The following is a 27,726-nucleotide window of genomic DNA, read 5'->3' on the forward strand; positions in this document are numbered from 1 at the left end:
ATGCATACTGCTTTGAAGGCTTCTAGTTGCCAGTTTTGGGCTCAGTGATCTTGCCATTAATGCAGTATTTTCTGTATATAATGCAATGAATGTTGTATTCGGGTTCAGAGGGATGTCTGCTACATAGATTGAGAACAGGAGAGGGGCAAGAAGAGATCCCTGAGGTACACCTGTCAGGACCATGCATCTGGACGAAACCGTTTGGCCTGCCCTGACCTGCATATATCTGTCTTTCAGGTATAAGTGGATTAATTTTGTTAACTTGATTGGCAAGTTAAATTTTATGAGTTTGTAAAGAAGGCCTTGATGCCATACTTTGTCAAACGCCTTCTCAGAATCGATGAAGATGACTGCTGTATGGTGTTTCCAATTGTAGCCTTTTCTGATATTCTCCACTAGCCAGTGTACTTATTGAACTGTGCTATGGGCCTTGCTGAAGCCAAACTGCTCATTGGGTATAATTCCTAACTTATCTGTTTCTGCTTGAAGCCTTGTGAGGATAACTTTCTCTGTCACATTTCCGAGAATGGACAACAGGCTGATAGGTCTGTAGCTTCAGTGCTAAAAAATGAAATGTCAAAGAAATGTATTTTTCGTAAGCGAACTCTCGGTCGGTGCGTAAAATTAATTATTAAAGAAGAGCCAAACGGCTTCATTTCGGCGATCTAAAATTACACAGGAAAAAGGGATATTAAGGACCCAGCATTATTTCAGAGCAGAATGTTTGTAGAAACTTGTAAAAATTTCGTATGTTTTGACCTGAGCCCTTACGAGAATAAAATCCTCGACATCGGAGTTGCTTTATCTTGCACAACTTTTCTCTGACCTTTGATTTCTTTAACACTGAATTAGAGTTTTTGCTCTCTTAAGGTTTCTGCCGGTCTCTTCAGAGACTAGACAGACACCTTAAGTTCAAACCACTTGTCAACCATCTCAAAACAGTTGTCAGGCGTGAAATCTTAAAAAAATGTACTAATAAAAAGCGAACAAACAACGCTTGTGACTGTCCTGTTCTTTTAAGTCGTGCATACTAAGGCAACTCCGATGCCAAGGATTGTATTCTCGTAAGCTATCAGGTAAAATTTTTTGAGAAAAAAAAAATCAGCTAACGCCTTTTAGTTCCTGTATAGGGAGTTTTACTTTCATTTCTAGATATATCCGGCTTTGAAATAATGTTGGATCCTTAATACCCAGTTCTCCTATGTAATTTTACACCGCCGAAATGTAGCCATATGGCCCTTTCTTTAGTAATTACTAAAATATGAAGTTCTTGGTTTCTATAGCTACTGTAAACACGTTTGGCAAATTGACTCAATGCATCTACCTCCCTTTATCTGGAAATGTGTGCACTTCAAAAGATTTTAAAAAAAATTAAATTAAGCAAAATACATATACCCTTTTTAGTTATTCTCCTAATATATATATATTAGTTTATCCTCCTAATAATGGTGAATTATGAATAATATTCCTTTTTATTCCGACAGCTAGTGTGTGATTGGTCTATTCAGCAAGGTGAAATAATGACGTCATATTTAAAAAACGGGGGAAGGAAATAGAGTTGCACCTGTTTAAAGGCATTATATTTTATATCAATGCAATGTGTGATTCGTTCGCTACTGTAATGATATTAATATGCTGAAGTCAGAAAGCAGAAAAGAACAAGTAAATGGGGAAGAAAATTTCTCAAAGTTGTAATATTACATCAAAATCTAACGTCCAGGTGAATAATTGCTAGAGGGCAAAACCCTACTGGTAACAGACATGGGTGAGTGGCCGAATCTGTATCTCTATATAGAGGGCGTGTCGCCCTCTATATGCGTTTTTTCCCCCCCTCCAAGATGAGAAGAGTGAAATTTTATAATAAAATTTTAAAATGTACATTTCCTAAATGGCTATTATATTACAGTTGCTTTTTATTTCGATTAATTAGTGTAATTTGCATTTATTCTCGCATATTATGTTATATTCACTTGGATACTGAGTATATCTATCTTCAGTTGGTCGTAGGGACATATAGCGAATGTGTATTTAAATTTTTTTTACATTATGCTCACGCTGGCTTACAGTTATATTTGAGTCCTAAAAATTGAAGTGAATCAGATAATTCGAAACAGGTTAAACACATAGATTAGTATGCGATTCTGTTGAAAGAAGAGATGGGAAAATTACTAAGTTTTGTTGACCATTCTCGAACGTATTATTATTATTATTACGTGATACAGTAATATTTAAAATAATTACTCTGTTATAAAAATTATTCCAACACCTTGATTCCTTCCCAAGACTGCCTACCACATCCAAACCACGTAATGCAGTAAGGTATAAAGGCAGTGGTGTGCTTGTTAAATCATAGTTGCTTCAGTACAGCGACTTCCAGCGAAATACTAACTTATGCTGCCACATTATTATTATTCATTTCGTATGACTACAATATCTGACATCATCATCTTCCTTATACCCTCTTTAAATGATAGAAATGGGGAGTGGGGGAACTGTAAACTGCGTATATACACGGGAAAGATATCACAGTGATGAAAAGGGTTGCTTATGTTTCTCCCACTGCATACCAAACTCTACCACCGTGCACATTCCATTTGTGTCAGCCTCATATGTACTAACGTCCGTCACTTCAATTTTTTCTGAAAGATGTTAGCGGAATGCATGAAGCAAAGTGAAAGCTGGTTGTTTGGGCAGGTGTTTTCAACAAATATAAGTTAATGGGTGTGTAATAAGAGAGGATATATGAAAGAGTTACTGGAAGTAGTAGAGATGAGAAATATTTAATATTAGAAGTTTGTTTCAGTGGTATGATAGGACTGAATTTAGAAGGGTAGTGATTGCAAATGAGACAATGTAGTGCAGAAGGAATGGAATGGAATCCGGAATTTAGCAGTATGGATTGAAGTCAATTGGCAGGAGGATATGTATATGATAGGACTGAATTAAGAAGGGTAGTGATTGCAAATGAGGCAATGTAGTGCAGAAGGAATGGAATCCGAAATTTAGCTGTATGGATTGAAGTTGATTGGCAGGAGGATATATATTATATATATATATATATGACCAATAGGTTGCACTTGAATAGATTTAGAGTTAGATGTTTTTAAAAAAAGCATTGTTCCATGAGAATATGGAACTGCTAATTGTGGAGAATGAGCTACTGGGGAGGGCAGAGGAGCAGTGTATGTGCACATGCACATGAGGCTTGCTTTCAGGACTGTCTTCTTGGTCTGGCTCCCACTGATGAGACCTCAATAAAGGTTGAAACCGGTCTGGGTAGTGGCCCTTCCCATAATGCATAGCATTATACAAGTCTGTAAGGATGTGTGCATTGCATTATGGGTTACTAAGCCAACTGATGTGAAGTCATTAGCCTCTATATACAAGTAGCCTTGTTGTGAAGCTACTTTATGTGCAGACTTTGTTTACTTGCATTTGGATGGGGATTAAACAAGAATATAATTTCTCGGCAAATTTAATTTAATAAATCATATATATCACCACTTACAGACATCCACACCTGACCTATTTCTGACTGAACTTCAAATATCAACTTGAACAACTGCTGTACATCTTGCTTTATTCTGAAAATTATGCTGTGATTTGTTTGTATTTTTATCTTTGCAACATGACTGTCAACAGTCTAGCTACTCAAATAGTGAAGTTGCCTTTCAATTTTTTTAATAATTTTAATTTAATAAATCATAGTTTAATTTAATAAATTATATATATCACCACTTACAGACATCCACACCTGACCTATTTCTGACTGAACTTCAAATATCAACTGCTGTACATCTTGCTTTATTCTGAAAATTATGCTGTGATTTGTTTGTATTTTTATCTTTGTAGCATGACTGTCAGCAATCTAGCTACTCAAATAGTGAAGTTGCCTTTCTAGGTCACTTTATTGTTCATAACTCCAGCTGGTTTCTGTTTTCTTGTTTCATTGACCAAGCTGGAAAAAAAAAAAATGGAAGTACTTGCCATAAGTATTGATCAAACACACACACACACACACACCATCCATCTAACTATCCATCTATCAGCCAGAACATCAGACAATCTCTCCCAACTCCATACACCCTTGATCCTTTCTTAACCAGTTCTCTTTTCAGAGTACTGTAGAAATCACATCATCTTATAGTAATTCAGCCTATAATGTTGAAAATTTAACATTAGACATATCTGCAAGGAGATGTGTTTTGCATTATGGGAGATACTGAGATAGGAGTGATGGTATCTTGTTCCACCTTTGCAAGGAGTTGTCCTGGTGTTGTACCACCTTACCCCAGTCCTGAAGATACTTTCAGGCACAAATTTTGTTTGCTCACACTTGGATAAAGGATTAAACTAAATTTATTATAGCCTATAATGTTGTAAGTATAAAGGTGAGGAAAGTAAGTTTCCTCACCCACTAAGGACAGCAGTCCCCATTCTCAGCACTACAAAAGTTGTCCTTAGTGGGTGAGGAAACTTACAACATCATAGTCTGAATTACTATAAGGAGATTTGTTTTCTACAGTACTTGTGGGAGGACTTCTATTCTTCCTTTCCATAATTAGATTATTGCATCTGCTCTCCTCATCTAAACACTTGCATCAGGCAAGTTATTAAAATTCTTGTCCTCTATCTGAATATGGTTTACTTGTTAACAATAGGTGTGTCAAGGTATTCTAAGAGAAAAATTCAGCATACTTCAAGTAGTTAAAGTATGCAGCCAATGCAAAACAACCATCAATAAATCCAAACAAATATGACTTTAAAATGCCTAAATGCAGAACACTTGTTTTTTTTGGTACAGGCAAAAGCCATTGCGCACAACATCTGCTCATCTGCATTTCCTGCAGAACCTGTGATTATAATAGTTGACAGTTTATACTGCTCATGAACCTTCTGATCACTTTTCTTGTTAATTAAAATTAACAAGATTAGAATGTGGAAGGGAATGATGTCAGCAATAAATGAGATAGTTTGGGGAGGTCTGGGTAGTGGTTGAAGGAAGTAATATCAGACTATTCCTAGAATCAGGGGTTAGATGGATTATAAGCATCATTAGGCAGGAGCTCAATAAAGAAAATTTGGAGCATATCCAAGAAGAAAAGTGATCAGAAGGTTCATGAGCAGTATAAAGCACAGGCAAGAAGGATAATAAATATGGTAAGGAAGGCAACAATCACATCACATTAAGAGGAATTTAGCTGAGTAGTTTTGTTGCATGTTGAGTAAAAAAGGAAGAATAACTAATGAAAGATAGTGTTAATGAGTACTGATGGTAACTGAAGATGAAATAGTTGTTATTCACTGATCACTTGCCAATGTGTATCATCCAGGTGGAGATATTGAAGTATTACATGTGGCAGGTAGTAATTGTGTGAGTTAATAGTGCTTAGAATATTACAAAATCTTAATGTAAACACTGCCATGGGATGGCCTGTCAGACGATGCAGCTGAATTGGCATTATGTGGAATAGCTGTTTAATTTAAGTTTCAGTTCTGATCAGGTTCCAAGAAATTGGAAAGAGGGCAAAATATTAATATAAAGGATGTTCCAAGACTGAGATAACAATTATAGACTGATCAGTATCTCAAGAATGGTGGGCAAGGTTTTGGAAAAGTTTGTAAAATGCAGAATTCAGGAATGGTTGGATAGAATTATAATACTCAGTGTGGAACTGTGACTTTTTGAAGGGTAGGTCCTTGTCTTACTAAGCTCAAGTCTGGTCACCTGGATTCCTTGGAGATGAGGAGGCTGTGGAGAGGATTCAGAGAAGAGTGACTAAGTTGGTGAGTGATGTAAAAAATGCTCCCTACATTGATAGATTGAGAGCTTGTGGATTGCTGAGGTTGGTTGATAGGCGGAGAAGAGGAGATATGATAGAAACATTTCAATTACTGAAGGGTTTTTATAGGATTGATGCAGGGGAAATGTTTCAGCTGTGGAATAGTGATGGAAGAACAAGAGGTCATCCCTGGAAATTAAAGAAGAGTGTTGTTAACAAGGTGTGAGAACTAGAAGTTTTGCTTGGAGGGTGTTGAATGAGTGGAATTCATTGCCTGACTTCGTCTGTAAATGAATTCAAGAAGAGATATGACAGATATTGTTTTGCTAGTTTGGGTCTCCCACAATGAGTCTGACTCCATGGAGATACCCTTAATAATAATAATAATTTATTCATTTTATATAATAAAGTAACCATGAGTTGGATGAAGGGAACTGCATGATATTTCTGGACATTGTAACTGTATTTGACAAGATGTCATGTGAAACCATACATAAATTGTAGCAGATGGTGATGATGAAGCTGGTAACATGGGAGGGTGACTGATGGATAGATATCAGAGTAGTATATGATGGAGTGGAATCCATGAGGCAACTAGCAGTGAATTGCAAGGTTCTGCATTTGAACAACTGTTTAGTTTGTACATGAATTTAGGGAATGATTTGAAGGAATATATTTAGTTGTTTGCTGGTAATGCAAAATTAGGTAGCATTTATAATTTATCAAAACCAGCCATGATTCAGCTGCTGCATCTTGCCAGTCAAAGCCTGTATAAACAAATAGGTGAGGGTTCAGCAAAGGGCTAGCAACTTATCCTCATAAAAAAGTACTTTGCTGTGGAAGCCAGGACCACAGAAAAATCTCACCAAAAAAGTCACCATAAATGAAGACCAACTGTTGAGAATGAAATCTATCTATCTATCCCAATGGCTTTAACAGGCCTTTAAGGCCCACAACCTTCCAAGCATGCTTGGATTTCGTAACCGAAATATGAGGATAGAATGGTCACTCCTATGCCTCAAGGTATTCTTGGCTGTAGATCCGTGTGTGTTCACGGGGCCGGTTTGCCTGCTTGCGGGATGAAAAACACCAGATAAACTGGCGGAAAAAACCCTACTGCCCGCGCCCAAGACCGGCTAACTTGGCTATGGCTGAGGAAGATCCTTCAGCTCCTCACGTCTCCGACGGGAATCGAACCTAGGACATTCCTTCCCCAGGCATATGGTTGCGAAGCGCAAAACCACTAGGCTAACCGCGCAGACCGTTGAGAATGAAATCCTTTAGCAAAAGCTTTTGTAGAGAAACTAGGGAATTGAGGAATACAACAGAAAATTTGGACAAGACTCAAAAACCAAGAGAAACATACAAATTATTTGGAGCCAAAAAATAATACAAATGAGATGTTGGAATATGATGGCTATATATAAATATCAAAAGCAGCTAATATAGCTAAAGAAATAAAATACTACGAAATTGAAATAATAAGCAAGACAAGATAGAATTGACAGGAATTAATCCAGTTGAGTTCAGGAGAAATATTAATATACTCTGGAAACAAAGATGAAGATGGTGAACATAAAAAGGGTGCAGCAATAATGATGCTCAGTAAATCAAGCAATGACAGAATAGGAACCAATTACAGAAAGATGGATAAGAGTGAGATTTAACTCAATATTCTATAAAGCTACAATTATAAATGAATTAATAATGCAGATGAGAAAGGAAAATATGAATTTAATGATATATTACAAGAAACAGTAAATGATATTATTATAATTATATCCTAGAGATAATAAAATCATATAGTATGAAGCCACAGAAAAAATACTAGGAGGGCATAGAAGTAAAGAAAAAGAATGGATATCTTATTATTATTATGTGACACCTCCAGGGAGTCCAAAGACTCATCGAGGGAGAGTGTGCCAACAGCATCGAACGATTTAATCCTTCCAACTACTAACCACACTCAAACTTGCTTAACTTTTTGCTGAGCAATTAGTAGCAGAAGCTCTACCAATCGACCAACCTTCACACACAAAACTCAAAATTGAAGAAAGAAAAGAAATGATGAACAAAAAAAAAAGTGTTGTCATCATTATTATTATGGACATCATACCAAGCATTATCCAGCATCACACAGTATCCATCTCACTTTGCTTTGAACTCGTTCACAGTCATGGCCCCCCACAAAGTACTCAGGTAACCTATTCTGCTCATTCATCACTCTCCAAGTGAAAAATCTAGCCCTGAAACCCCCGAAAACTACACTTGCTCAGTTTCCAAGGTTGGTCCCTAGTTCTCACCACCAGATCTGTGTTCTGAAACATTTCTTGTGTATTAAAGTAAAAATCCCGCAGTAATTTGTATATCTCAGTCATATTACCGCTTTTCCACCTGTCAACGAATTTCTGTAACCAAAAATCTTCAACCCAATCTTCATAAGATTAATTCCATAGACCTGATACCATCTTGTCACTCACCTCTGGATCTTCTCCACCTTCCTTATCCCTGAGAAACTCAGGTGACCAGAGCTGCATGCAGTAGTCAAGATGAGATCTTATCAAGGCCCTATAAAGAGATGTAATAGCCTGCTTGTCAGGGCATTCTTTTCAGTAACCAAGTAATCTGACGAGCTGCTTTAGTGACTTTTGAAATATGCCCTCTAAACTTTAACTCCCTATCCACTAACACTCTGAAATCTCTGGCTTTGTCAATTTTCTGGAGTACAGTTCTATCAATGCTATATACAGCTGGTAATCTTTCCACCCCAAAATGCACCACATTAAACTGACATCCATTTTCCTTTGCTGAGAATGCCAGTCTATTCAAATCATCCTGCAAAATTGGGTGGAGCAACAGTTAACAGACATTATCTGTATTAACTGTTGCTCCACCCAATTTTGCATCACTGGCAAACAACTATTCAGTTGTTTGCCATCACTATATTCCTCTAGATCCTTTCCTATATTGTTAATGAATAAACTAAATAGTAGTGGCCTGAGAACAGAGCCCTGCAGGATCTAGAGGAACTATTAGTTGTTTGTCAGTGATGCAAAATTGGGTGGAGCAACAGTTAATACAGATAATGTCTGTATTACTGGGCTCTGCCTGAATAAATTACACTCTGATCTCTCTCTCTCTCTCCATCAAGCACACTCTTATCCACTTCACCAACTTTTTATTCATTCCCATGTGCTGCAATTTACTGATTAGAATTCCATGTGGTATCCTGTCAAAAGCTTTTGCAAAGTCCAGTAGTATCACTGTAAAACTATTACCTTTATCCAACTCAGCTGTCACTGTATTAGAAAACATGAGCATACCGAGGCATAACCTACACCTCACAAAACCATGTTGCTCCCCATATAGTATCCCATTTTTGCCTATTATTATTATTATTATTACCTGACACCTCCAGGGAGTCCAAAGACTCATCGAGGGAGAGTGTGCCAACAGCATTACTAACCGCACCCATATTTGCTTAACTTTTTGCGTGAGCCATTAGTACAGAGGCTCTACCAATTCCTGTATTTTGCTCTTGACAAACTTGTCCAGTACCTTGACTGTGACTTCTAATACTACCAATACTATTGCTTCTAATACTTCTAATACTATTGCTGATCAGTTGGTAATTTGCTACATCATTCTTGGAGCATCCTTTATGCAATGGAACTATTTTTGCCACTTTCCACCTCTTTGTGGAAACAATTCAAAATAATACAAGATAAGAATAATATTCAATTACAAGAGAAATATAAAGAAATATATAAAAAGATTAGGAAAAATGCAAGAATAGATATGAGAGACTTTATAGTAAACCTACTAAACAAGGCAAAAATTGGAGCCAATTAGAGGTGATACTAAAACATTATATAATATTACAGGAACAATGCCAGGCAAGAAAAGAAGAAATGTTATTATTATGTGACACCTCCAAGGAGTCTAAAGACTCATTGAGGGAGGGTGTCTCCACCACTCAATCCACCAACTACTGCAAACTGCATCATCATCTACTGTCCACTACCACCACTAGTATTTTTATAGACATTCACAAATATCTGTGCCCATAATAATTTGAATTATTCTGTGCCAGAATAATTTGAAGAATTTGAATGGCAGGATTCAAATCTGCAGCCTTGTGACTGGAGAGCAAATATGCTAACCTCTCAGCCACCCCCACCAAGAGATGGGTTGCATCTGAACATGGAAGGTCATAAGCGTTTGAAGAAGTTACTGTTTTCTGAACAAGTTGAAGTAATTGGGCAGGGAAACTAAAATTGAAAAGGTTGAGTGTAAGAGGGAAAAACTTATGCAGTGAATGTATATTTGTTGATCCTTTTTCGTGGAATAATTTGAAGAATAGAGTGGATAAAAATCGGCACAGGACTACTGAAATTAGTAGAATATATCAGTTCTAAAGCTGGTACAAGAACTAAAGGGAATCGGTAATTTTTGTATACTAATGCAAGAAGCATTTGAAATAAGAATGAAGAATTTTTGGCATTAGTCAGTGCAATCTCACCAAAAGTTGTAGGCATTAGTGAAACTTGGCTCTCAGCAGAAGATGTGGTTACTGGAATTGAATGTAATGGGTACAGTATTTTCAGGGAGGATAGAGAAGATAGAACGTGGGGAGGAGTACTTTTGATGATAGCTGATGAGTTGCAGCCAAAGAAAGTAGTATATCAAGAGGATGGATGTGTGAATGATAGTTCATTCAATTGAGGCGGTCTGGTGTGAAATAGTGACCAACGCAACCAAATATACAGTTGGTTGCTGCTATAGGCCAGGGAATACAGGGGATGTATTGAATTCGTGCATCAGCAAATGAGTGCAGGGTTAATGATTATTATGGGGGATTTTAATTATGGTGATATCATTTGGAAGGAGTAAATATCACTTGGCAAAAAGGAAATGGAATTCCACCTTCTAAGAGATAATTACTTGAAACAGCACATAACTGAAGGGACTCATGGTGTGAGAGTGTTGGATCTGGTCATAGGTTCAGAGGATATATGCATAAGTAAGGTGTCCTCAATTGGTGAGACATGTGGTATTGACTTGGGAGGTTGCAAAATATGTAGATTTCTCTCTTAAGAAGGGGTATATACGTAACTACAGGTTAGGTAATTATGACCAGCTTCAGAGTGAGCTAACAGCCATCCCATGGCCGAACAGATTGCAGGGGAAAAGATGTTAGCAGTGCATGGGATATAATCATTGGGTATCAGAGGAAGGCAATATCAGAATGTATTGCCATGGTCAGGAAGACAAACAAGGTAGGCATTAGATGGATGAGTAGTAGTATCAGGCTTGATCTGCAAAAAAAGAAAATGTTATGGAGAATTTACAAGGAGAAAGGCAATCAGTACATCCATGAGCAGTACAAGGCTCATGCATAGTAAGAAAAGCTAAATCAGATTATGAGACAACCTTAGCCAAGGAGATCAAGTTTAATCCCAAAGAGTTCTTCTGCTATGTGGCAAGTAAAAGGAAGAATGACTTTGGAAGGATAACCTTAGTGGGTGCTGTGGTATTCAGGTGACCAATTCAGATGTAATAGTAGAGTTACTGAGTGATCACTTTTCAAAAGTCTATTACCCAAGTGAGGATATCGCTGTACTTGTAGCAATAACTAATGTGGGAATTGAAGTTAATAAATCGGAGGTACTTAGTATATTGCAGAATTTAAATGCAAACACTGCTGTAGGTTTAGATGGAATATCAGCCACTGGTGTTACGTGAATGTGCAAACGAATTGTCAATGCCTCTTACTTGGTTATTTAACTTAAGTTTGAACTTTGGTATGGTCCCTAGGGAGTGGAAGGAAGGCAAAGTGGTTCCTTTGCATAAAGGTGGCTCTAAGACTGCGATAGTTAATTACAGACCAATCACCATCTTGGGAGTGGTGGTAAAGTGTTGGAAAAGGTTGGTTAAGGACAGAATTCAAGAATGAGTGGATCAGAATATGATACTCTATAGGGACCAACATGGTTTTGTTAAAGGTCGATCCTGCCTTAGCAATTTATTAACTTTTTATAATAGAATGACATCTGACTTGGACAAGAGGATGGCTACACAGTGATTCTTCTGGATTTTGCTAAGGCTTTTGACTGTTGTGCAAATTAGAGCAGATGGGGGATGGATACTAAACTGGAGATATGGATAACAGAATGGCTCATGGAGAGATACCAGAAAGTAGTGTATGGAGGAGCAGAGTCCAGGATGAGGCAGGTGACCAGTGATGTGCATCAGGGCTCTGTGCTTGGGCTGTTATTGTTTAATTTGCACATAAATGATATAGGAAATGCTTGAAGGGAGATATTCAGTTGTTTGCTGATGATGCAAAATTGGATAGCGCAATAAAAAATCAAGCTGATGTTGAGATTTTGCAGGATGATTTAAATAAGCTGGCAAAATGGGCAAAAGGTAATGGATGTAGCGGTAATGGAATAGATTAAAAGATTACCAGCTGTGTACCACATTGATGGAATGGTACTCCAAGAGATTGATGAGGCTAGAGACTTAGGGATGTTGGTGGATAGGGAGATGAAGTTCAGAGGGCACATTGCTAAGGTGTCCAAGATTGCACATAGAATTACTTGGTTATTGAAGAACACAATAACATCCAGAGATAAAGAGGTTATTATTCCCCTTTATAAGGCGTTGATACTTCCACATTTGGATTACTGTGCAGGTGACCTGGTCTGGTCACCTGGATTCCTTGGAGATGAGGAGGTGTGGAGAGGGTTCAGAGGAGAGTGACTAAGTTGGTGAGTGATGTAAAAAATGCCCCCTACATTGATAGATTGAGAGGTTAGTTGATAGGCAGAGAAGAGGGAATATGATAGAAACATTTCAATTACTGAAGGGTTTTTATAGGATTGATGCAGGGGAAATGTTTCAGCTGTGTGATAGTGATGGAAGAACAAGAGATCATTCCTAGAAATTAAGGAAAAGTGTGGTTAACAAGGGTGTGAGAACTAGATTTTTTGCTTGGAGGGTGGTGAATGAGTGGGATGCATTGCCTGACTCAGTTGTGAGTTCTTCGTCTGTAAATGAATTCAAGAAGAGATATGATAGATATTGTTTTGATAGTTTGGGTCTCCCCCGATGAATCTACTGATTCCATGGAGATACCTGTAATAATAGTAATAATAATAATAACCAGGCTGGCAATTATTAAAGACAGACAAAGAAAAAAATTAAACAATATTATTATTATTATTGTTATTATTATTATTACCCCAAGATCCCCATGGAGTCAAAGACTCATCTAGGAGGTTTTATCATATGTACAGCTCATCATGCCATGCTTTAAACACACTCAAATTCTCTACAGACACCACACTCTCAGGCAAGGCATTCCAATCACTCATGCAAAAAACCTGCTTCTCACTCCTCTTACTCACACCCTCCTTATACAGCTTCCAGGGATGATCTCTTGTTCTCCCGTGATCTCCCACTGTTTGTCAGTGGGAGATCACTGTTTGTAAGTCACTATCATATCTCCCTTCTTCCTCCTATCACTAAACTCTGTAAATTGCATCTTCTCAACCTTTCCTCATATTTGGCATTCCAGAGGTCAGAAACTACCTTAGTCAGTTGCCTCTGGACCCTTTCCAATATATCTTCATCCTTTTGAAAACCAGGTAATCAAATCTGTGCACAGTAGTCCATGTGCAGCCTAATCAAAGCTTTATACAATGGAGCAAGAATCTCCCTACTTCTACAAGAAGTCTCTGTAATTCCCAGAAGTCTTTGTGTTGTCCTCACAATTTTGGCAGTGTGTCCCCTAAATTTCAAATCCTTATCCACTGTTACCCCAAGATCTCTTATTTCCTCCACCTCAAACAATATATCCCCACCGAGCTTAAATTCTACATCCCATCTTTGTTTCCTAAATTTTAAAACCTTACATTTTGCAGCAGAGCCAGCAAAGGTTGGTCGATTGGTGGAGTCTCTGCTACTGATGGCTCATGCAAAAAAAAGTTTAGCAAGTCTGAGCGCAGTTAGTAGTCGGAAGGGGATCAATTGTTCAATGCTATTGGCACTATGCTGAGGACTGGTCATTCTCACAGGGTTAACTTCGGCCTGTAAACTGACGTATGTCAGACCTCTGTGCCCTCGGGGCATGTGGGGATATGACATGACATTTTGCAATATTGAACTTGAATCCCCAGACATCTCTAAAATCTAGGCAATCATGATTACTGTGACCTCAGTGAGTGACTCAAAGGATCTTTTTAACTCATTACACTCAGCAGTGATTAGCCAGACTACACTTGCAGAAACCTCGACTTCACCTAGTGCTAAAGAAAAAATCCACCATCAAGCCAATCATCAACCTCTACAAGCTACCAGTAAAAACAGGTCATCTCCCAGGTCAAGGCATTCACTGAAGGTCTCAATAAAGGCCATATCAGTAGAAGTTATACCATGGGTAAACATTTAATCTAATGTAGTGATCGAGACCACTTCACCAGATCTCATATCTGTGGAAAACCACATCAGCAGGAGCCAGACCCTCAGCATATGCTAAAGTTGAATAAATGCAGAAATCATATATTTCCCATATACAAGTAGTGAAGAGGTGTTACCTTATTATTCAACTACTCTGGATTAGAGATGGTTATAAAAGTTTTTTTTTTTCCCCCATATGGATATAATTTAAATTAAACTGTTAAGAAATTATATTCTTGTGTAATCCTTTATCCAAGTGCAAGAAAACAAAAAAAAAAGTGACTTTCACTGATGAGAACTCAACACATGTTGAAACCAGTCTTGGTAGTCACCCTTCCCATAATACATAACATTAGACATGTCTGTGTGCTTTGCATTATGGGATACGAAGGCAGTGTGAAGTCATTAGCCTTTATATGCAAGTAGCCTAATTGTGAGGATACTCAATGCTCAAAGTTCCTTTGCTTACACTTGGATAAAGGATTAAATGAGAATGATCTTAAATTTAGGGGACACGTTGCTAAAATAGTGTGGCTAACACAATGAATTCTGGGAATGATGCAGAGGACACTGACCTATAAAAGTAAGGAGATTTTTGTTTCATTGTATAAGTCTTTGAATAGGCCACACATGATCACATGATGCTGGTTCCTCTGGAATGTCAAATATGAGGAAAGGTTGAGAAGATGCAATTTACAGTCAGTGGATAGGAGGAAGAGGGGGTGATATGATAGAGACCTACAAGTTAGTAAGGGGTTGTTATATGATCAATGTTGGAAAGGTTTCATCATCATAATCAAATTCCTGACATATACTTTCAGGGCTGAACAGGATCTTATGATAGTACTAAATGGAAAGTTGCATTATTACTAACTTCTTATCAACAGTTTTCCTCTATATTTTGTTATCTGTCAGCATTCCAATATTATTAGATCTTATATTTCTCTCTTCTAAGACACTTTTTAATGTAACAATCCACCTATATTTTGGTCTTCCTCTAGGTCATTTAACTACCATCCTGCAAAGAACACTTCTTTAGATAATCTTTCCTCTCCCATTCTGTTTAAGTGGCTATATCACCTGAGATTAGTTCTGCTAACACATTCCTGAATGCTAACAATGTCAAGTTCTTTTCTAATAGACTCGTTTTTAATATGATACTGGCATCTGTTCAGTCCCCTAATTTTTCTCAAGGCTCCCATATCTGTTTTTTCCTATTTTTGATCAAGAGTTTTATTTCTAACCAAGCCTTTAGATCTGGAAGTTAAAATTGGTTTGAACACTATCTTGTATAAGCTAGTTTAGTGTTTTGACTGATCTCTTTCTCATTCCATATACTTCCTACCATACCAGCTTTGCTAATTCTGCTGTCTATTTCCAAATTTAATTTGCCATCTGCACTAAAAATTATTATTACCCCAAAACCACATGGAGTCAAAGACTCATCTGGGAGGTCCTTTTATCATACACACAGCTCATCATACCATGTCTTAAACACACTCAAACTCCTTGCAGACACCACACACTCTTAGGCAAGGCATTCCAATCATTCACAACTCTGCACGAAAAAAAAACTGCTTCTCACTCCCTTACTCGCACCCTCTTTATACAGTTTCCAGGGATGACCTCTGGTTTTCCCATGATCTCCCACTATTTTCTGTAGAACTTCTCCAGCATTGATCCTATAACAACCCATTACCAACTTGTCGGTCTCTATCATATCTCCCCACTTCCTCCTGTCCACCAGACTCTGCAAATTACATCTTCTTAATCTTTCCTCATACTCGACATTCCAGAGGTCAGAACTACCTTAGTCAGTCGCCTTTGGACCTTTTCCAACATCTCTTCATCCTTCTGAAAACCAGGTGACCAAATCTGTGCACAAATAGTCCATGTATGGCCTAATCAAACCTTATACAACAGAACAAGAATCTCCCTACTTCTACACGTCAGTGTCCTCCACATCATTCCCAGAAGCCTTTGTGTTGTCTTCACAATTTTGGCTATGTGTTCCCTAAATTTTAGATCCTTATCCACCATCACCCCCAGATCTGTTATTTTCTCCACCTCCAACAATATATCCTCACCAAGCATAAATTCTGCATCCCTCTTTGTTATCCAAATTTTAAAACCTTACATTTTGCAACATTGAACTCACATCCCCATTTCCGTGCCCAATTACTCAATTTATTCAAGTCTTCTTGTAAGGCCACAACATCTTTACTACTCTTCATGGTTTTTACCAATTTTGCATCATCATTTCATGATACACCCGCAAGCTGTCTCCTGAGCTCTTCATAATCACTCCCTCCCCCTTGTAGTTCCACATATACCCTTTTCTCACAGAGGTCCTCACCCTGCTGGCAAGCACCCAGGTAATCACCTCATGGTCACTCTCGCCAATTGGTGGATGATTTGACACCTCATTTATAATTACATCCTTGGATGAGATGACCAAATCCAAGACCCCCATTCCTCGTGTGCCCTCTATTACATACTGTCTGAGGTAGTTAACCTCAAAAATTCAAGAAACTCATTTTCTTTACTTTCAGTTGCTATCTCATCATTCCAGTCTATATTGCCATCATTAAAATCACCTAATGATCACCCTTTTCTTATTTGCTTGGCTAATTTGATTATACATTTCATTATCACACCATCTATATCACCTGGTCTATAACAACATCCCACCAAATATTTGATTCCATTCACTTCTATCTCACACCATACTGCCTCAAAACCACTGGTACTGTTTTCCTCTTGCATCTCTACTTTATATGGACATAACTCTTTCTCTGTCATCAATAGCATTCCTCCTCCTTTTTTTTTACCCCTTCTATCCTCACGAAACACTTATACCTTAAATAGATGAAATATTTTACTTGCTCTATAGGTTCTCCATTCAAGATGCAGTTGATGTTTTAATGTTTCTGCCAATTTTCATTGTTTGTCTTTTTAATGCTGAGTCTCATACCATATTTATTACAGCAGTTATTCACTTTGGTCAGGGAATCCTGCAGACTTTTCCTGGATTTATTTATAAGTATAACATCATCTGCATACAGTAAAGAGCTGAGACTAACATCTCCAATCTTTATATTGAATTTAATGCCACGTTCCTTCATAATGTGATCCATATAGATAATGAATAACAGTGGATATAATTTACACCTTTGTTGAACACCTGACTTAACATCACACCATATTTTTGTGCCTCTTTCAATTTTAACTGCTGATTTAGAACTCAAATAGAGACTATGTATTGCTTGATATAATGTCCCATTTACACCATATAACTGGAGTGTTTTGAATAGCTTTTCTCTTGGCACCTTGTCATATGCCTTTTCTATATCTACAAAACTTAAATACAGATTCTTGTTATATTCCCATGATTTCTTAACTATTTGTGTTAAAGTTAAAATCTGATCCTGACAACCTCTGTTTGGCCTGAACCTAGCTTGTTCTCCAAGCTCCTCCTCCACAATTTTTCTTAACGGTTTCTCAAATATATTGCATAAACTTTACCAGGAATACTCAGTAGAGAAATTCCTTTGTGATTCTCACACATTCAGCTTTATTCTTTTTATTATAGATGGGTACTATGAGCACTCTACTCTAGTCATTTGGAATTCGACCCTCTGACCAGTTCTTCTGAATTATGCAGTGTAACCACCGTAAAACTTTTATTATTATTATTATGTAACACCTACAGGGAGTCCATAGACTCATCGAGGGAGGGCATCTACTCTACAACTCTCTGTCTCCACCACTCACAACTAACTTCATTATCCACACCAACGCCATCTACCGCTGACCACCACCACTAGTATTTTCACAGACAATCACAAACATCCATGCCCACAGCAGGATTCGAACCCGCAGCCTTTTGGCTGGAGAGTGGATACACTAACCACTCGGCCAACCAGGCCCATTAGCTGCCTTTCCGCATTTCAGGTTAATGATAGTTTTTTCTACTTTAAGTACAAATGACTTTAGTTCAGTTAGAGTAGAAACAAGAAAAACAATGATGATAACGATGTCCCATGTAGTTGTGAGTTAGAATCTATCTGGTGTGAAGTGGAGGCTAACAGAATGAAATACATGGTGGGATGTTGCTATAGACCTGGTGGCTCGATTGCAGTGGACAAAGAAATGCATTGCCAGTTTAGCCTTATGGGTACCAAATGAATGATCATTATGGGTGACTTTAATTTTCCAAAGATTGATTAGGTAGAAGAGAAATCTCATGATAAGAAAGAAGAAGAATTTATTGAATTGTTGCGAGACAACTTTCTCAAGCAGCATGTGAAAGAAGGAACTAGAGGTCAATAAGTGTTGAATTTGCTCATAGCATCAAGGGGGTGGGGTCTGTTAAGAAAGTGGCTATTTTACCACAGCTGGTGACAGCGATCATTCTGTGATTTCTTGGGAAGTATCTAATTGTATTTATGCTCTGATTAGAGCAGGTTACATGTTAAACTACAAAACTGGAAATTAGGATCAACTTAGGAGAATACTATCTTTGGTCTCATGGTATTAGTTACTGTATGGGAAAAGCTGGCCTGTTGACCAAGTGGTTAGCATATCTGCTGTCCTGCCAAAAGGCTGCAAGTTCGAATCGCGCTGTGGGCATGGATGTTTGTGATTGTCTGTGAAAGTACTAGTGGTGGAGATGGGCGGTGGATGGCATTGTTGTAGATTATGGTAGTTGCGGTTCATTGTAGTTGGTGGGTTGAGTGGTGGAGATGGAGAGTTATAGAGTAAGTGCCCTCCCTCGATGAGTCTTTAGACTTCCCCAGAGGTGTGATGTAATAATAATAAAAATGTCATCAATGCATGGGAATCTTTGAAAAAGTGCTGAAATGAAGTAGTATCTGAATGTATCTCTAGTGTTAGAAGAATAAGTAGGTTGAGAGTGAAACGGATATGCAACCTTATTAAGCAAGAGACCCACAAGAAGAAGATGATGTGGAAAGAATATTTTGAGAATAAGAGTGAGAGGAGTTATGAAACACATAAAGCTCAGACCAGAAAAGTAACGAGTGTTGTGCAAAAAGCTAAATCAGAGTATGAAAAGAAATTGACCATGCAAACTAAAGGTAATCCAAAAGATAAAAAGTTATTTTTGACCAAAAGAACTATGGGAGAGATCGACTTCAATTTGGGTTTATATAGGTCAAATTTATTTGAAACTAAGTAAGAAAATACCGACATGTTTCACCAACTTAGCTGTTTGGCTTCTTCAGGGTTAAAATAGATGTAAAACAATTTAAATGCTAAAACTGTTCACTAAAACTATTAATGAAGGAAGAACTGAATACAATTGTATTTTTTACAAAAAACAGAAGAATGTGTACATCACACGTATAGAGCATGTATGATCTCACTTGTTATGTAGGAACGTTCTGTAATTAGCAGCAATATTTAATTCTATCATGCTTAAAGATTTTATGCGGGTCTTCCAAATACCAGGCAGAATTAATCCTTGGTTTCTATTTAAGTTATGTTTAGAACGGATCACTGTTATGGCTTCTTTTATGATTCGGGAGTGGAAATCCTCCTCTAAGTAGGGCATGGAGCTTTTGTCCCATTCTATGGTATGGTTTGTCCTGGAGAAATGAAATGCTAACCCCGAGTTGTCTTCTCTGTTATTGTTTACGTCTGCTATGTGTTCCTTTTTTCTGATTTTGAGTCTACAATATCCCCTGTTCATGCGGATTAAACTATATTGGTCAGACTTCTAGAACTTTTGAAATCAGAAAATAGAAACACATAGGAAACGTAAACAATAACAGAGAAGACAACTAGGGGTTAGCATTTTATTTCTCCAGGACAAACCATACCATAGAATGGGACACAAGCTCCGTGCCCTACTTAGAGGAGAATTTCCACTTCTGAATCATAAAAGAAGCCATAACAGTGATCTGTTCTAAACATAACTTAAATAGAAATTAATTTTGTCTGATATTTGGAAGACCCTCATAAGATCTTTAAGCATGCCAGAATTAAATCTTGCTGCTAATTACAGAACGTTCCTACATAACAACAAGTGAGATCATACATGCACTATGCGTGTGATGTATGTGTTCTTCTGTTTTTTGTAAAAAAATACAATTGTATTCGATTCTTCCTTTATTGATAGTTTTAGTGAATAGTTTTAGCATTTAAGTTGTTTTATATCAATTTTTACTCTGAAAAAGCCAAACAGCTAAGTTGGCGAAACTTGTCGGTATTTTTTTACTTACTTTCAAATAATTTGACCTATATAAACCCAAATTGAAGTCAATCTCTCCCGTAATCCAAAAGAATTTTATTGTTATGCCGCAAGCAAAAGAAAGAATGAACGTGAAAGAATAACTTTATCAAATGCAGATGGTACTCGAGTGTCGGAAGCTAATGAGATTGTTCAGTTAATGAATGCTCAATTTGCTAAGATATATCAACCAGGTGTATGTAACATGGTGCACAGTGCTACTGTAAAACTCGATGTAGCTTGGAAATACCAAAGTGCTTTACATCGATTTTTACAGAGGTCAAGTCCCATGAGAATGTTACAAAAATAACTTTGTTTGTCTCTGTATGTTTTATGCTAAATATTACTGTAAATAACCCTATGGGAATTAACTGTATTTACTCCTTTAACAAGAATATTTTAGAATGTCAAAAACAAAGACAATGCTTTGCCACCAGAACTTTGTATAATAGCTCTATGTAAGAGCATAAGAAAGTTGTTTACATTCTAAGTGTATGAGAAAGTTACTTACGAGCTCTGCGCATTAAACACCTTCAAAGTCAGTGCCTGAGAGATCTAAAAAGTTCAGACAAGTTTCCATTGCCCGACAAAATACAATCAAAGGAATGCATGGAGGAGAAAGAAGAATGGGTCGGTCTTAAAAGAAGATCAAGGAGATGTGCCAAATTCTTTGGGGGTTGCAACTCTTCGTGCAAGGTTCTGGAGAACATGAAATAAAAAGGGATTGAGCCGGACATCGAGATCGGGAGTTTTCGTCGTCGGCAATCAGAGTCAGAGCGACAGTCAGTTAGGGTCATCGTCATCGGCAGTTAGAGGCAGAAATACTGGGCGTAGGATCCAGAGGACCAGAAGTTATGGGGAGCCCACAGCAGAGGAGAAAATTAGGAATGACGAGAGAACAGCAAATGTAAATACCAGAAGCTGTTTTTCTCGGAAGTTTTTCTTTTTGCCGCGGAGATCAACTGAAGCCAGTAGCCGCAGAAGTGAACTTCAAACTCCGGAGAATTTGCCCATATGCTGAAACCTTTTGCCTGAGCTATTCAAGCATTGCAGGTTGCAGTCCACAGCCCGCCAATTTCCAACAAGATACTGCTGATGCAAGACACTGCTGAAGGAAGCCTAAGACCTGAGATGAAAGAAAGGCCATAGAGACTTTAGTGCAAGACTTTTGATTGAATGTGCAATACAGAGCCTCTGTAAGGTTGTCCTATTTTTTTGTACATTTCCTTTTATTTTATAAACTAGGAGATATGTTATAGATTGATAAGAATTAAGTTAATAGTAATAAGTGTCCATAAGAGAGTCATTTGGCATGTTAATAATTGTCATAAGATTTGTGAAATAGCTTGACATGGTTAGCTAACCTCCTTGTGAGTATATTAAAGTTTCAATAATTTGATTTAATAAGCAGAGAAGTAATTAAGTGATTATATTGTATAGTTATTTAATATTGAAAAGGGAGAGTTTGTTTCTTTATGCTGAAAGTCTAACGGATAGGCAGAGAGAGTAACCTCCCTATCGTTTAATTAATGTACTTTGATATTAATGTAAATAAATGTGTTTTATTTATATGTCAATAGAGTGCCACCTGATTCTTTAAAATACAATGCGCTGTTTCTAAATAAACTCAGACTTGTTAGCGGGAAACAACTAAGGCATTAAAAGCATAGTTTAAGTACTTGAGAAACTACTTAAACTGTTTACATTACTTACATTACTACTTAGACTGTTTACATCAACTTTATTGAAAGATTTTATGCTAGTAAGAGAAAGATCTACCAGACATATTAGTAAGTCTTGTGCTGATATAGAAACACTGATGCTGCAGTCTCATCAAATAAATTTTCCGGTGTTCATAGGCATACGACTAGTAAAATACGAAAGGTGGATAAACATAGTATGCAATAGAATAAGTAAGAAAGGTTATGAAAGCAAAAGCACACTGCCAATTAGAATAAAGATATTAATAATATAACACATTAAACATTATTCGTTACAAAGACGCAGTAACCAAGCATGCTTATAAATAGCAATAAATAGATGCTATTTACACTACTGCTACATTGGATGAAGGGTTAGAACATGAAAATGAGGTTGAAGAGCTGTTGCATACCTCGATTTTGTCTATAGGGACAGATGGAATCTCAGCCCGTTTGCTAAAGGAATGTTAATCCGAATTTGCTTGGCCTTTCACATGTTTGTATAACTTGAGTCTCATCTCAGGAATGATACCACAGGAATGGAAGGAATGTATGATAGTTTCATTGTACAAGGATGGTGCAAAAACTGATGTGTCTAACAATGACTTATCAGTATCTGGTGTGGTGATGAAGATTTTTGAGAAGCCGGTAAGAACTCGCATATAGACAAGCTATACTCTGCAAGGAGCAGCATGAGTTTACTGAAGGAAGGTCATGTTTTAACAACTTGCTCATATTTTATAACAATGTTCCAGGTGAGTTGGATAAAGGGAAGAGATACACTATGACAGTGGTGCTCAACCTTTTTTACTACGCGAGCTACTGTTCTATAAAAAGTTATTCGGTGATCTACTCTGTAATATATAAGTTATTCAGCGATCTACTCTCTTATATAGATCATGTTCCCCCAACCTGATATCTGATTACGCACAAATAAACAACTTAAAAAAATACACAACTGAAAACTTTATTTGTGTATTTAAAAATCTATTTATCACTTTTAATTATTTTAATACAACAAAAAATATATATATATTGGAATAAAATATTTATTTCTCTATTTTGAAAAACCAAAGTTAGAAAAAACAACAGATTGATTACAAACTCACAAGTTACCAAGTTACAGGAAATGCTGGTTGATTAAAAAAAAAAAAAAAAGAAAAAAAAAGTTAATGTGAAATTTAGCATTATTTGGACCTCACAATATTTTCATAGTCAAGTTGATATGAAGAAGTGGCCAATCACAGACAATCATCCAAATAATCATTTGTATTTTAATTGATTTTTTATGACGGTCATATTAGAAAAAGCGGATTCTGACAAGTATGTCGATCCGAAACACGACAGAATTTTTCGCGCAGTATCAGTTAATATTGGGAATTTTTCATGTGCATACTTCCAAATGACTTCATTGTTTATTGATTTTAAATGTAAACTATTCTGAATGTTTATTATCGCAAGTTCTACTTCAGCTTGGTTTATATCAAATAGTCCACTAATTTTATTTCAAATTTCTGTGATGTTCAAATTTTCTTGCAATTAATTATTGAAAAAAGATACAATCATTTCAGTTTTATTAAAATCTTTAAATCTTGAATTTATTTCTTCCTCAACTAATTCTATTTCACGAATAAATTCTTTTAAATCATAGCGAAGCATTTTTTTAATTTTGTTCAAAAAATTTTAATAAATATGGAAGATGTCTAAATTTGCAGTCATTTATATTTTTCTTTAATAAAAGCAAGTATTGTTGGAAAGTTTTTGTTGAACTTAACATGTCAATTAAATTTTTATCTCTACCTTGTAACTCTAAATTTAAATTGCTTAATTTCGTACAAAAATCTACTAAAAATGATAAGTGTAACAACCATCTATTATCACTCAATTGTGGATAAATATCTCCTTTTTCATCAATAAAAATTTTTATATCATTAATTAATACAAGAAATATTTCTAAAAATTGACTTCTGCTGAGCCAGTGAACATTATTGTACAACAGAAGTTCCCTATCATCATCTGCCTGTAATTTAAATAACCGCCGTTGCAGGGCTTTTCTTCGAACAGAATTTACAATTTTAAATGTAATATCCAAAACATCTTTTGTGTTTAATCTTTTACTACACAGTACTTGTTGGTGAATAATACAGTGGTATGTTAAAAAATCTGGATATTTGTCGTCGTTTTTACATAATGAAATGAAGCCTGATTTATTACCTATCATTGCAGGAGCACCATCAGTAGAAATAGACACAAATTTAAAAAGTGGAAGTTTGTGTTGTTTCACGAATTCATCAAATACCGAAAAAATGTCTTCTCCCCTAGTCCTTCCCAATAATGGTATAATTTTCTTAAGTATTTCTTTACTTGAATAATCTTGAAATACCATGTGAATAAATTCCATTAACTGAGCAATATCAGTGAAGGCGTTTGATTTATCAAATTCTAATAAAAATGCAACATACTGGTGAATGTCTGACATTAGCCTGGTCTGAAAACTTTTCTCTGGCGATATGTAGCCAGCAAAAGAAAGAATGATTATGGAAGGATGACATTGATTGGAGGAAATGGTATAAAGACAGCTGTTGCAGAATGTGTGGTGGAGATACTTAATGAGCAGTTCATAAAGATCTTTCAATCTTGTGAATGTGACTTCATGGAGAGATTAAGAGCAGTTGATGATGGGGAGGAGAGACTGACTGTAAGTGAGCAAGAGGTGTTTGGGGAGTTGAGTAAACTAGATGTAAATAAGGCTGTGGGACTTGATAATATATCACCGCGTATTCTGAAGGAATGTGTCAGAGAGTTGACACCGGCCTTGACATATTTTTTTAATACGAGTCTTGCACTTGGTCAAGTCCCTAAAGGGTGGAAGGAGGGCAAGATTGTGCCACTTCATAAAGGAGGTGATCGAACTCAAGCATCAAACTATAGGCCTATCTGTGTGTCAGGTGTTGTGGTTAAGTTGTTGGAGAAGCTTGTGAGAACTAGGATCCAGAGTTGGGTTGACAACAATGGTATAATCTTTGATGGACAGCATGGATTTGCTAAAGGGAGGTCGTGTTTTAGTAATCTACTTACTTATTACAATAAAGTGACTGCTTCCTTGGACAGAGGAGAAGGATACACAGTAATATACTTGGATTTTGCAAAAGCTTTTGATAGAGTACCTCATGATAAGTTGACAGTCAAACTAGAGCAGATGGGGTTGGATATTAGATTAGTGCATTGGATTGGAGACTGGTTATCTGATAGGTATCAACAAGTTGTGTATGGGGGTGCAATATCCAGGAAAAGGAAAGTCACTAGTGGAGTGCCTCAGGGATCTGTTTTAGGGCCATTACTATTTAACTTGTATATTAATGATATTGGCGAAGATTTGGATGGAGATATTCAGTTGTTTGCAGATGATGCAAAGTTGGGACGAACCATAAAGAGTAGTGAAGATGTTGTGGCCTTACAAGAAGACTTGAATAAATTGAGTGATTGGGCAAGCAAATGGGGATGCGAGTTCAATGTTGCAAAATGTAAGGTTTTAAAATTTGGAAAACAAAGATGGGATGCAGAATTTATGCTTGGTGAGAATATATTGTTGGAAGTAGAGGAAATAAGAGATCTGGGAGTGATAGTGGATAAGGATCTAAAATTTAGGGGACACATCGCCAAAATCGTGAGGACAACACAAAGACTTCTGGGAATGATGAGGAGGACACTCACGTGTAGAAGTAGGGAGATTCTTGTTCCATTATATAAGGCTTTGATTAGGCCACACATGGACTATTGTGCCCAGATTTGGTCACCTGGTTTTCAGAAGGATGAAGAGATGTTGGAAAGGGTCCAAAGGCGACTGACTAAGGTAGTTTCTGACCTCTGGAATGTTGAGTATGAGGAAAGATTGATAAGATGTAATTTGCAGAGTCTAGTGGAGAGAAGGAAAAGGGGAGATATGATAGAGACCTACAAGTTGGTAAGGGGTTGTTATAGGATCAATGGTGGAGAAGTTCTACAGAGAATAGTGGGAGATCAGGGGAGAACCAGAGGTCATACCTGGAAACTGTATAAAGAGGGTGTGAGTAGGGGAGTGAGAGGCAGGTTTTTTTCGTGCAGAGTTGTGAATGATTGGAATGCCTTGCCTGAGAGTGTGGTGTCTGCAAGGAGTTTGAATGTGTTTAAGACCCGGTATGATGAGATGTGTGTGAGGTAAAAGGACCTCCTAGATGAGTCTTTGACTCCATGAGGTCTTGTTTAATAATAATAATAATAATAATAATTGGAACTCTTCCTTTCGGCAATTTGAAATCTTGTATGCGGCCTAAAAATAGTCTCTCTTTAGCAACATCTCGAACCGAGAAGCTCCTTTCTGGAAGCGGGAAACTCCTCTCTCAAGCAACGTGGATCCGGGAAGTCTCTCTGACAGCAACTCTGGACCAGGCAGTTTCCTCTCTGACAGCAATTCTGGAACCGGGACCCCTTCTGCTTGCTTCAGTCCCTTTTTATTAGGCCTCCTCTGAGACCTCGCATGAAAGTTTGGCAACCTGCCAAAGAATTGGTGTGAGTCTTTCATCTTAAGTTTCAAGGTCGTCATGCCTTTTGTTCTCCTCCGCTTTCTTTTGATTGTAAGTTGCCGGCCATCGGAAAGTTGTTTGAACTCTTTCTGACTGACTTTGGAGATGTTTACACTTAGAGCCTGTAAGCCTTTCTCATACATACAGGTTTCACTAACAATCTTTCTAATGCCGCCATGCACAGCTTCGTGACAAAACATTGCCTTTGTTTTTAACACTCTAACATATTCTTATTAAAGCAGTATATACAGTTAGCTTCAAAAGAGTTATTTACAAAAACATCTGATACAAACTATACCGAGACAAACAAAGTTTATTTTTTTACAATATTCACATGGGACTTAAACCTAAGTAAAAAATTGATGTAATGTGCTTTGGAATATTTAATATTTAAGCTACAGTTGAATTTTTACACGTTGCTTATAATCGTATTCACTCGGCTCACTGTTTGACTTACACTGATCCAAATTAATTAATTCACCCGGACTTATAAGAAAATTACTGATTTGACAATTTTAATGGAAAATAAATAAACAATAGCAGTACACTTAAAGCGAATTAAAAATAATACAAAATAATGATAAATAAAATATTATGTTTTCAGTTTTAATTAAATTTGTAAGTAAGGAGGAATTCACGAGAGATCGACCAAAAATCGATCCACAATCAACTGGTCAATCGCTATCGACGGGTTGAATACTTTTGCACTATGATAATGTTGGATTTTTCTAAGGCATTTGATAGGATACCATACCAAAGATTGTTCCATAAAATGGAGAATATGGGATTGGAATATAAACTCTTGACTTGGATCGGGGGATGTTGACAGACAGATATCAGAAAGTGGTAAACGGTTGGTGTGAATCTTCCAGATTTAAGGTGACATGTGGTGTATCTCCGGGTTCAGTCCTTGGGCCATTATTGTTCAATATATTCATTAATGTCATCAGGCAGGGTCTAACATT

The 27,726-nt window shown here is 37.0% G+C and overlaps 1 protein-coding gene across 2 annotated transcripts in view; it reads left to right on the plus strand.

Annotated features, from left to right (window-relative positions):
• Positions 1 to 1,573: 1,573 nt before the first annotated feature.
• Positions 1,574 to 27,726, plus strand: part of LOC150106677 (neuronal membrane glycoprotein M6-b-like) — a 170,942-nt gene continuing 144,789 nt past the window's right edge. For both annotated transcript variants that reach the window (XM_090393276.1, XM_090393275.1), the window contains exon 1: positions 1,574 to 1,765. In XM_090393276.1, the coding sequence (XP_090249402.1) occupies positions 1,762 to 1,765 (4 nt within the window). In that variant the 5' untranslated portion in view covers positions 1,574 to 1,761. The remainder of the gene's footprint in view (positions 1,766 to 27,726) is intronic.

The sequence above is a fragment of the Typopeltis vanoorti genome, chromosome 5, assembly GCF_054136105.1.
Source record: "Typopeltis vanoorti isolate ZY-2024b chromosome 5, IOZ_Tvanoo_1.0, whole genome shotgun sequence".
Taxonomy (NCBI): domain Eukaryota; kingdom Metazoa; phylum Arthropoda; class Arachnida; order Uropygi; family Thelyphonidae; genus Typopeltis; species Typopeltis vanoorti.